The sequence below is a fragment of the Tyto alba genome, unplaced genomic scaffold (genome assembly GCF_018691265.1).
Source record: "Tyto alba isolate M040663 unplaced genomic scaffold, T.alba_DEE_v4.0 Super-Scaffold_19, whole genome shotgun sequence".
NCBI classification, from domain to species: Eukaryota; Metazoa; Chordata; class Aves; order Strigiformes; family Tytonidae; genus Tyto; species Tyto alba.
The window spans coordinates 13,417,048-13,428,727 of record NW_024881281.1 but is presented as its reverse complement, the minus strand read 5'-3'; the positions used below and the strand labels follow the sequence as shown (position 1 = coordinate 13,428,727).

The following is an 11,680-nucleotide window of genomic DNA, read 5'->3' as shown; positions in this document are numbered from 1 at the left end:
CCTCAACTGACACTGCACAGGACAGGGTGTATTTGTAGTGAGGAAACATCCCCCACGGGATCCCCTAGACATGATCTCAGCGTCCATCCCTACCAGCCATCATGCTTTTGCAACCCACCCATTTCCCACTGCCTCCCAAGCCCCAGCCGTGTCCCACACAAGGGTTCACAGACAGCCCTGCTCTGGGGTATGCCAAGGTCTGGGCAAGAAGAGAGGCTGGGGCAGGGCTGGCTCTTCCCCTGACATGGGCACCAGGACCAGCAGGAGGAAGGAGATGGCCACAGAGCAAAAACACCCATAAACTGGATCAACTGGCCAAATCTGGAAATGGCCAATGGGAGATTGTGGGGTGATCAATGCCCTGGGACACCTTGTCCGTCTGTCCATGCCACCAAGGGCACAGAACAGCCTCCTGTCTCCTACACCTGCATGTCTGAGCTACCTTCCAGAAGACTGGGCTCTGTCCCACACACCCACTGGAGCGTGTCCTCCCCTGGCATGGTCACACAGCTCAGTCAAAATTGGTGGTGTCCTTTGCCAGGAATTCCAGCGCAGAGCAGCCCCTCCCCAGCTCTCCCCATCTCCCCTGCCTGCTCCCCACCTCAGCCCCACAGAGAAGCCCAGTCTAGACTTCAGGGTGCTGCAGAGCTCTGGGCACTCACCCCACAGCCCCAGACCCTCTGAAGGGCACAGCAGCTGCTTGGGGGCAGAGAGGGCTCTCTCCTCCCCAGCACCCCAGGGATGGAGGCTCACCATGGCACGAGGCAATGGAGGTCAGTGAAAGTGCAGAACTCCTGGTCTCAGGTCCAGGAGATGCCCCCACAGACTGACTCTGCCCTCTCAGAGCCAGCTTCTCTGCTCCCAGGCCAGCACAAATGTCCAGGAACAGTGACAGGAACAGTGACAGACCATCCTGCTGCAAGAAGGTGCATGCTTAAAAAGGTTTCTTTTTTTCATGGATGCCTCCCTGCAGTCAAATAAATGCTCCCTTGCTCTTCTCCAGAGCCATCCCTGCTCCCTAGAGAGCCTTCCTACACATGACCATGTCCATGCTGGCCTGCCCAGCCATTGCTGGCTCCCTGCAGGACCCCAAGCTGGTGGTGCTGCTCTGCAGAGCAAGAGGACTATGGTGCCCTGGGGACACCAGGTGACCCTCCACTGGCTGTGCTAGTGGCGGTGCAAAATAGATCCAGCCAGACTCGGTTCCCTCCTCCTGAGGCCCTTTCCATCTTCCTTTGATGGCTCAAGTTCCAAGGACGGGACTGGGCAGGACCATGGCATATGGCACAAAAGTCAAGGGAGGGCTGCACTCGATCCAGCCCAAGGGCTTTCCAAGAGAGTGTCTTGAACCACTCTCCAGTCTGCTGTCCCTTTGCCTCCTGGCTCCTCACAAATTCTCCTGGAATTTCAGGTCCCTTGTTAGCCCATGGTGTCCACAGGTTCACATTTTCCTCCAGGAGACTCCTCCTTGGATGGTTACTCACTGTAGAAGGTACCACTCACTTCCCATGCACACTCACACATCGTTCCTGAAGAACACTTGAGCTCTCCTGGAAACTCCCAGTACCTCTCCAGGATGGCATCAGCCATCAGCCCCTGTAGCTGGGATAGCAACAGGAAGGTTGTTGTCAAAAAATCAAAGACCAGTTATGCCTGCATGGAAATACATAATCAAGAAGGGAGGTTTTGTCCACCACTTGGTCCCTAACAGGTAACCTTGGGACACTGAGCTTATGTCCCAGAAGCCATTAAGAATCTTAGAAGAGCAGAAGTCCTTTTGAAGAGCAGTTCCTTGGTGTATTCCCATCACCAGCTTTGGAAGAGGTGTCCAGCCTTCTGTCCCTGCCCTGAGGAGCCCCTTTGGTTATGGGGTGCTGGCATGGAGGTTAGCTCTGACACCATGCTTCCCATGGCCTGCTCCTGCCTGCAGCCACAGGGATGTCACTGTGGACACATGGGGACTGTCAGAAGCTACACAAGAGCTTGGGGGTGACACAAATGCCAGGGCACAGTGGGACGGTGTGGAAGTGAGGAGAGCCCAGCACTGCAAAGGCCACGTCCTGCTGCTGTCCTTGGCCGTGGCTCCAGGGAAGCAGCAGCTCAACTTCCAAACAGCAGAGAGGCAGTGTTCACCAAGGCACCGAGGCCATGGGAGCTGCTCCTCCATGGGGCAGCTGGGCCCTGGACTCCTGAACCCCTTCTGCCTGCTGGGGCTGGGCCCCAAGCTCCAGAGGAGAGCTGAGAGATGAGAGGGGAGGCATATGACTGTGTTTTGGCTATGCAAAGAGTCTGATTCCTTATGTACATTAGGTTTAATAGACAGAAAAAAACAGTTCTAAGACTAAGAAGAAGTTGTGTGAGTAATACATAATTACAGTTAATATTATGTTTAACAAACAAATAGAAAATAATGAAATAGAAGAACAAAAGATAGGATGAGATTTTACTGAATTCCTGGGAATTATATGACGATGGTGGTCAAATTATCAATGCTGGAATAATTTGTATTCACATACTTTCCTCAGGGCATCCTTGATGTCCTTGTTCCTCATGCTGTAGATGAGGGGGTTCACTGCTGGAGGCACCACTGAGTACAGAAAGGACACGACCAGGTCCAGGGATGAGGAGAAAATGGAGGAGGGCTTCAGGTAGGCAAACATGGCAGTGCTGAAATAAAGGGAGATGACTGCCAGGTGAGGGAGGCACGTGGAAAAGGCTTTGTGCCGTCCCTGCTCAGAGGGGATCCTCAGCACGGCCCTGAAGATCTGCACATAGGACAACATGATGAAAATGAAACAAAAAAAAAATAAGCAGGCAGTAACCATAATTATGGCAAGTTCCCTGAGGTAGGAGTCTGAGCAGGAGAGCTTGAGGATCTTGGGGATTTCACAGAAGAACTGGTCCACAGCATTGCCTTGGCAGAGGGGTAGGGAAAATGTGGTGGCAGTGTGCAGGAGAGAATTGAGCAGCCCAGTGCCCCAGGCAGCTGCTGCCATGTGGACACAAGCTCTGCTGCCCAGGAGGGTCCCGTAGTGCAGGGGTTGGCAGATGGCAACGTAGCGGTCATAGGCCATGATGGTGAGAAGATAAAACTCTGCTGAAATGAAAAAAACAAACAGAAATACCTGTGCAGCACATCCCAAGTAGGAGATGTCCCTGGTGTCCCAGAGGGAATTGGCCATGGCTTTGGGAACAGTGGTAGAGATGGAGCCCAGGTCGAGGACGGAGAGGTTGAGGAGGAAGAAGTACATGGGGGTGTGGAGGTGGTGGTCACAGGTGATGGCGGTGATGATGAGGCTGTTGCCCAGGAGGGCAGCCAGGTAGATGCCCAGGAAGATCCAGAAGTGCAAGAGCTGCAGCTCCCATCTGTCTGAAAATGTCTGGAGGAGGAACTCGGTGATGGAGCTGCTGTTAGACATTTGCTCACTGCAGGGAAGGGCATTGAAAGAGAAGACATTGACAATTTAGGACAGATTTCTTTTATGGAATCTTATATTATTTCCCAAAAAGTCACTTCAAAGTTATTTCTTGTTCTTTGGGGGGAAATTCATTCAATCCAATTGGGTGAGCTCAGGTTTCTGTTGGTGCTGAAGGCACATGCTTTGAATGTGCAGAAATCCTCATCTTTTACATTGTACTCAGACTGAACACAGGGCAGCCCTGACACACAAAAAGAGTCCCTGTACCCTAGTGCAGAGTCAGGAGAATGAAGGGGGTTTATCTGACTGTCTGCTGTCTGGAGTTGTGCCTGCCAAGAGCCACTTCTCTGTCCTGATGTCACTTCCCTATCAGTGCTGCCAGCCCCCACCCACTCTCTGTGTGCTCAGCCCTTCCCTGCAGACCCCTCCTGGCATGAGGACACTGCCCAGGGGCAGCTCTGTGTGTGCAAGTCCTAAGGAGTAGATGAGATAAGCATTGATTCTCCAAGCAAAGGAGATACTGGTGCAGTTGTAGGTATAGGAACAGATGAGGCAGTTTATGAGGTTTCTGGCAGTTCTATTGATCCCATAGTATAGCGGTTCTGGAGTGTCAGTGCCTTCTTCAAAGTTGACAGCTCCTTTCCCTTTCCCTTAGAAGAAAGCTGAGCTCATAGACCCTGGAAATGTCCCCATCTTTTAGGTAGGTCCTGCCTTAACTTTCCTTTTAAAAACCTGCCTCTCTCAGTGTCTTGGTGCTGATCTGGAGCTGTGAGCATCCCTGATCCACGCAGCAGCCTCTGGAGAGCAGAAGGACCCTGCCCCGGCGGGGGTCTCTCCTTCCCCCCACAGCTTCTCCCCACAGCGCCGTGGGGAGCTCCCCAGGCAGGCCGAGTGCTGACCCTGGCAGGCGGCAGAGTCCCTGCCCCAGCACACAGCCCCCTGGGGTGCAGGGACCGTGCTGGGATGGACAGCCCTGGGCACCCCTGCCTGCACACCCGGCTGCACACCCCTGCAGCCGGCCCCGCCAGAAGGCAGCTCTCATGCCCTGGCCCTCGCAGGGGGCACCAGGGAAGCCCTGCTCGGGAGCACCTCCTCCTCCTCCTCCTCCTCCTCTAGGCAGGAGGCAGATTCCTGGCGGCTCTGCTGCCTTCCCCAGATCCCTCCCTGAGCTGCAGCTGCATTGCCCTGCACCCCCAGACTTACTGTGGCCAGGGCCCGGACGCTTTCTCCTCCTTGGAGCTCTCAGCAGCCTCCCAGCCCAGGCTGCCTTGAAGCTGTGTGTGCCCCGCTGCTCTGCCCTGGGTGCCTGCAGGCAGTGCCCCCAGCCCTGCTGCGCTTTGCAGAGGAGCTGCTCCTGGGCAGAGCTGTCTCTCTGCAGCGCTGCCCACTTGCCAGGAGCTCCCTGCGGCCCAGGAGCCCGGCCCAGCTCAGCACCACAGCAACAGCCCAAGGCAGTTTAATGACCCCCCAGGAGGGTTTGGTGCCAACTCCATGGACCTCAGGCACTGAGAGGTAGGTGATGAAACCTCTCAAGGAGTCAGTATCAGATACAAACTCCAAAGTTTCCTGCACTGTTAATGGCTCCCAATGAGGACACTATTGACAAAAACTCCCCAGGTGCTGGTTAGATCAGAAAACTAGAGAAAATTATGTCCGGTAGACAAATGCCATTGAAAAGAAGAAATTCTGTGTGAACATGGATGTGTTATGTTAAGAGAAAGGGCAAATTGCTGACCTCCAGCCCCTGGGATGGGAGATCCTGTCCCTCTCACATTGCTCAGGAGTCTTCCTGGGGTAGTATTAAATGGGGATGAGCAATGCGAAGAGCAGGACTACTGTACAATACCTCCCAAGCTCCCAGGTTGGGAAGGGCTGGCAATGAGACTCGACTGCTGTACGGATCAGGTGGGATGTCAGCAGAGAGGAGGTGTCTGAAGAAGGCCCCATCTACTTCCTCTTCCTGATCAGGAGATCTGTAGCAGACATCCACTCACCGCAGTGGTGCCTATGATGTTCTCCCCTCTCCTGTTGACCCCTCAGCTCCCAGATGACTCACTGTCCATCCCCAGGTAGAGCTAAATGTGTTCCTGCAGCTCCCTCACAAAGGGGTGCTTCCCCTCTGGGCCCAGACCTACAGCTTTATCAGTACCAGATCCCCAAGAAGCCACAGTTCCTCCAGGAGGGGTATTGGCAGTGCCCTGCAACTCCTCGTACTGTTCTCTTGTGAGAGACGCCCCAGTCAAGATGAACCAGCTGCATGCAAACATTAAAAGCAATATAGTGAGGTGCAAGCCATGCAGGAGGGTTTTGGAGTGCATTGGGAACATCTGCCTGATAAGGGTGACTGAGAAACCCGTGAGGTGAAGTGCCCTGTGGAAAGTTGTCACTGGCTGAGGAAGAATCATTATAATTTTTCTGTTCTACCTGTCAAAGGTCAACCGTGGATGGAAAAACAGTCTTTAAAGCAGAATAATTTTAAACACAGCATGTTTTTCTTTTCTCTGTTGGGCTTTGGTTTTCCTTGAAAACCAAACCCTTTCCAGGGAATAAAACTTCCCTCTTCTCTAACTCTCCTGCTTGCCTTTACTTCCCACACACCTCTGCGTTTGTCACCATCTTCATGCCGCCTTCTCCCTGTTTCTGTCCTAATCAAAAGGCTAAAGCCACTTCGCTGACGTGTTTTCCATTTCACTACAATAAATTTTCGATCAGCCTAAAATACATGTTTAAATAAACTACAGTAAAAACAAGTGAGAAATCTCTATTTTTTCTCCATTGACTCTGAAGTGACTCTTGGGGAAAGAGCTCAAATACAAGAACTTACATACAGTTTACAGTGGATTCCTACTCTAACCCCCATACTAAGTTTGGTGCATAAAATGATGCCTTCTTGCACTAGGCTAATTCTCCTCTCCTCTCTTTTGTTCTCCTTTCAATCTCTGTATGAATGTCTTATCCTTCTACATTCTTTTGCTCTGTCTCATCTTCTTTTAACCTCCTGAAGCTGTTTCCCACAGTCACCATCTGCCCTGACTCATTGCAGCTCGGATGCTGAGACGTTGAACCATACGACCGTCACAGAGTTCCTTCTCTTTGGCTACTCCTCCCTCCACCATCAGGAACACCTAATGGCAATTACTCTCCTGGCTTTGTACCTGGTGACCTTAGTGGGAAACTAGCTGATTGTTTCCCTCGTCCTTGCTGACAGAGACCTCTACAGGCCCAGGTACCTTTTCCTCTGTAACCTCTCCTGTCTGGAGATCTTCATCACAACATCCGTTGTATCCAAAGCCAGAGGAAAGTTGCTGATGGGCAGCAACACCCCTTCCTACCCAAGCTGCTGAACTCAGTGCTACTTCTACTCTCCTCTGGGCTACCTCGAGTTTGTCCTTCTGGCTGTCATGACCTATGACTGTTCTGTGGCCTTGTGTCACCCTCTTCAGTACTCCATGTTCATGAGCAGTCACCTTTGTTTTCAGCTACCGTTGGGCTTGTGGACTTCGGGATTCCTAGACACCATTGCCTCCACTGTCCTGGCTGCCAGGGTGCCCTTCTGCAATGCCAATTGTGTGGACCATATCTTCTGTGACAGTGTGCTTTTGATCAAACTGTCTTGTGCAGAAACACCGATTGTTGAGCTGGTCACCTTCATGGCCTCATCTATTATGCTCCTTGGCTCACCGGGCATGACAGCAACATCCTACCTTTACACCATGAACACCATCCTTACATAGCCCTCAGCTTTCTCGTGGCAGAAGACATTCTGTACAGACTCCTCTCACTTCCCCACTGTCATCTTGTGCTACAGTAGCTGCATCTTCATGCAATTCCAGCCTTCAAGTCACCACATCTCCTGTAAAAAGGCAGTAACAGAGACATAGTAGTTACACTCTATGAGCAGCATGGCCTGAGGACCAGGTTCTCCTCCCAGTAATGGATATGGACACCACGGTTCCTTCTGTCGATAAGAATCCCCTACATATCTATTCATCCCCTTGGCCCTTGAGCTGGATGAATAATGGATTACATTAATTTTCAGTGACTGAACTGAAAATGCACATAAATAAAGAAAAGAAGCTTTGACGTCTACTTTGCGCACTTTAATAAGTTGTTTTGCCAATTGATGGGGTTAACACAAAGGACACAGACACCAAGCTAAAGAAATAGGCTTATTTTACTTTACTTTAAAGCAGCAGAAAAAATAAGCAAGGTAATGCACCTAGTCATTACTACGTAAAGCTGGCTATAGTGATTAAGAAAGATCCATTACCAGTTGCCCTCCTACTTTACCATCATCCAGATCTGTGCATCAGCTGGGGAGCCCCGTCACAGCGAAGGGTCGCAGAGCCTTTCCCGGCAGCTGGGAAGTCCCACGCAGGGCGTCCGCTCGTAGGGGAGGTCTGCGTCTGTGCTGTGAGAGGGCCCGGCTTTTATGCAGTTTAACAAACAAGTCTATACAAAATGCATGGGAGATAGCTGGTAGATTGACATGCCTCACTCAGGCGTGGATGGATCTGGCCAGGATCTGGGCATGTCTGAGGAGTTTCCATTTTTCTTTACATTTGGGATTTATAGTTACTTCCCGTTCTTTACTTACACTTTTCAGGGATTGTTCCCAGGGTTGCATTTCATGCTGATAAGATGCTGGTTGCTGGTCAGGGAATTCACTCAGAAGTCAACTGTGCTTTGAGGCCTATTGTTTGGGCCTTTTTTGTTTCATAAGTGAACAAAGAACTATGGTGATCCACTTCAAGTCTTTCTGTCATGTATCCAGGAGGCTGGTACAAGTTCTGTGGGCTGCCAGGGAACTGAAGACAAAACCAGTTTCAGTCAGCTCAGAGAAATTCTACATTGAAAGTATCTCCTGCTTTTAATTCAGGAGACTGACTCACTGCAAATGGCTTCTGTGGAGACAATTACAACTACCTGAGATGAACATTTGACCCCCTGAGTTACCAGTGTCATCTCGGTCTGAAGGCCTGGAGAAAGAGTGTCTCTGACCCTTCTGGTCCTCAGAAATCCTTGTATCCAACTTGGGACTTTATGGCCTGGATGGTGTACAAGACGGGAAGAAAAACTGTCTGGATTAGTGGTCCCAAAGGGTACTGGGGAATGGTCCATACTCTGCCCAAAGTCCAGCTAAAACCAGAACTCTTTGGAAGTCTGCTCTGATACCTCTCCTCCTTAGTAGCTTTACCAATGACCTGAGAAGTACACAGGATGGACCTCATCAAGTTTCTGGATGACCCAAAACTGGAGGGATGAAGTCAATTTGTTCAAGGGACAGACTGCCATTTCAAGGGAGCTAGACAGCAATGCTCTGGTGTTGGAGGAGTAGGCCAGAAAGAAATGACCTGATCTGTCCTGACAGAAGGAAACATGGGGCACATCAACCCTCTACAATGGTGACAGACAGAGGACACTGACTGACTAGGTAGCAACTCTGCTGAAGAGGATCTGCAGACCATGGTGAGCAGTAGGTCTGACTTGATTCAGCAGTGAGTCCTGATGGCACGGACAGCTAACAGCACTTGGGGTTGTACCAACAGGACAGTGGGCACTAGGCAGACTCATTAGAGCCGCACTCATTATATCGTATCCAGAATAGTGCATCTGGCACCCCAGTACCCCTGCACAAGAAGGATACTTGGAAACTGTCATGAACTCAGCAGAGACACTAAGATGGTCAGGGGGATAGACCACATGAGCCGTGAGGACAAGCTGAGGAAAAGGGTCTTGTTTAGCCTGGTGAAGAGACAACTTAAAAAGAATGCACCTGAAGCCTTCCAGAACCTAAGAGGAGCTTACTGAAAAGACAGAGCTGGGCTGTTTACAGAGGTGCACGTCACAAAGACAGAAGACATGATCATAACCTGAAACAGGGAAGATTCTGGTCTGGACCAGGAAGAACATTGACCTTGAGGACAGACAGACATTGGACCAAGTTGCCCAGGCAGGTTATGGAATGTCCATCCTTGGAGGTTTTCAAGACTCCACTGGACACAGCTCTGACCACCAAGTCTGACTTCACGGGAGACCATGCTCTGTGCAGTTGCTTACCCTAAATGACATCCCAGGGTCTCTTTCTCCCTTCTCTTTCAGTTGAGAGACAGGGGAGTTCACTTGTCATGAGGTGCAAGTCAACAGAGCTGAAAGGTATCACGCCCTCTTGTTCCACTTGACCTAAAGCCTGTGACGGATGCACTCGACCCCTTGAGCAGACTAGCAGTAGTTTGGTATGGGTTCCAAAGGAGGTAAAGGCCTAAGCTGTGAGTGGGCCAAGAACTCCTCTACATTCAGTCTGTGCTCTGAAAATCCACAAAGGAGCAGAGGGACACAGTGAGCATGGATGCAGATGATCTTGGAACACTGATCACGTGATTACCACATGAATAGCGAGCGGCTTTTCCAAGACTCATTGATCGGGGAACAACAACAGTTTTTGGTAGCAGAAGTCTCATGCACACCTTGCCCATTGCAGGTAATTTGGCTCCAAGCCAACCACTACCCCATAAACATGGCAGCCTAAGTGAGCCTTCTTTGAGCTCTCCATGCCAGGCAGCCTGGCTCCCGCGGAGCTGGGACACTTTTCCTTTGACAGTGGTTCTTGAAGCGATCTAAATCACCCATTGGTGACAAGTTGGAGCAAAGGAGAACCAAGCTCAAAGGAGAACTGAGCACAGAGAGAGCTAAACCCAGGAGGCACTTCAGAGCTGGTGACGTTCAGGTGCTGCTGAAGACTCCCAGAAGGAGATGCTGAGAGAAGAGGGCAAGGGCCGAGCAGTGACTGAGTGATGGGTCAGGGTCTGCAGGCACAACTGGAAAGGGGCTGATGGAGTGGAAAGAGGCAGAGGGTGGCACCCAGGCCTTGCCTTTCATTCTCCATTACCCTCAGAGCAACAGGTGTCCCATCCTGCTGGGGATTACAGGGAGGTGCCAGATCTGCGAGGCAGGTGTGGTTAGTGTGCCAGTAGCATTCTGCAGAGTGGCCACTAGGAACTGAGACCATGTGTCTGGGTACAGCCCTATCCTGCGTGTCTTCTTATTGCAGCTCACTCTTTCCTCTGGATGCCTTCTCTGCGTCCTTGGCACTGCTGAGCAGAGACAGAGGCAGCGTGACCGTCAGTGCAGAGCCAGAGCTGTGGGGCATCAGCTCATGGGCACCCTCACACCTCATTGGGCATGAAGGGGTTTGGGCCAAGAGTACGGGGTCAGTGTGCCAATACACGCCCCTTATTTTCTCAACCCTCTTAATCTCTGTCTCTTTCTGCATCCTGCTTATATCTTAGGGATCGATCTCCATTGCTCAGCTCTCTCCCAGCTGTCTCTCAGCCATCCACTCGGGATGTGCTTTACAGAGAGCAGTGAATGTGGGGCACCCTTCCCCTGGCAGCACCTTCAGGAACAATGCATCCCAGTGCAGGTGGGCTGAATCACTGGGGATAAGGGCTCCTCCACCCCGGGAACTCTCTGGGCTCTCTGGGTTCCTGCCTTGGTGTCCTGGACTCGCCTAGGCTCGGATTAATTTTCAGCAGGAGCTAAGAGGGGGCACAGCCAGGACAAGTGACCCCAACCAGCCCAGGGGATATTCGATGTCATGCTGACGTCATGATCAGTATATAACTAGAGGAGCTGGCTGGGGGTTGGGGGGTGATCACCACTCGGAGAGGGGCTGAGCGCAGACTGCCGAGTGGTGAGCAATTGTGTTGTGCATCTCTCATTTCATATATTATTTTTATCAGTATTGTTGTCATTGTTTTTTTTCTCTTCTTGTGTTTTCTATTAAACCATCCTTATCTCAACTCATGGGGTTTTACATTTTTTTTTCCAATTCTCGTCCCCATCCCACTGCAGGCGAGGGCTGAGGGAGCAGCCACGCGGTGTTTTGTTGCCAGCTGGGCCTAAACCAGGACAGCGTCTTTGTTTTGTCTTTTTTTTGGTTTGTTTTGTTATGATTCTTTTTCCCTACATTCAGATCTTCAGGGCTGTGCTGAGGATCCCCTCTGAGCAGGGACGGCACAAAGCCTTTTCCACATGCCTCCCTCACCTGGCCGTGGTCTCCCTGTTTATCAGCACTGGCATCTTTGCCTACCTGAAGCCCCCCTCCACCTCCTCGTCATCCCTGGACCTGGTCATGTCATTTCTGTACTCGGTGGTGCCTCCAGCAGTGAACCCCCTCATCTACAGCATGAGGAACCAGGAGATCAAGAGTGCCCTGAGGAAACTCTTGGAATCTGGGCTACTTTAGATGAATAAGGTGC

At 51.3% G+C, this 11,680-nt stretch overlaps 1 protein-coding gene across 1 annotated transcript; it reads right to left on the bottom strand.

Moving 5' to 3' along the window:
• Positions 1 to 1,476: 1,476 nt before the first annotated feature.
• Positions 1,477 to 3,419, bottom strand: LOC116958820 (olfactory receptor 14C36-like). The gene is made up of 2 exons (XM_033000930.2): positions 2,517 to 3,419; positions 1,477 to 1,602 (listed from the first exon to the last, which is right to left on the bottom strand). The coding sequence occupies exons 1-2, from the start codon at positions 3,417 to 3,419 to the stop codon at positions 1,477 to 1,479; spliced, it is 1,029 nt and encodes a 342-aa protein (XP_032856821.2).
• Positions 3,420 to 11,680: the final 8,261 nt, after the last annotated feature.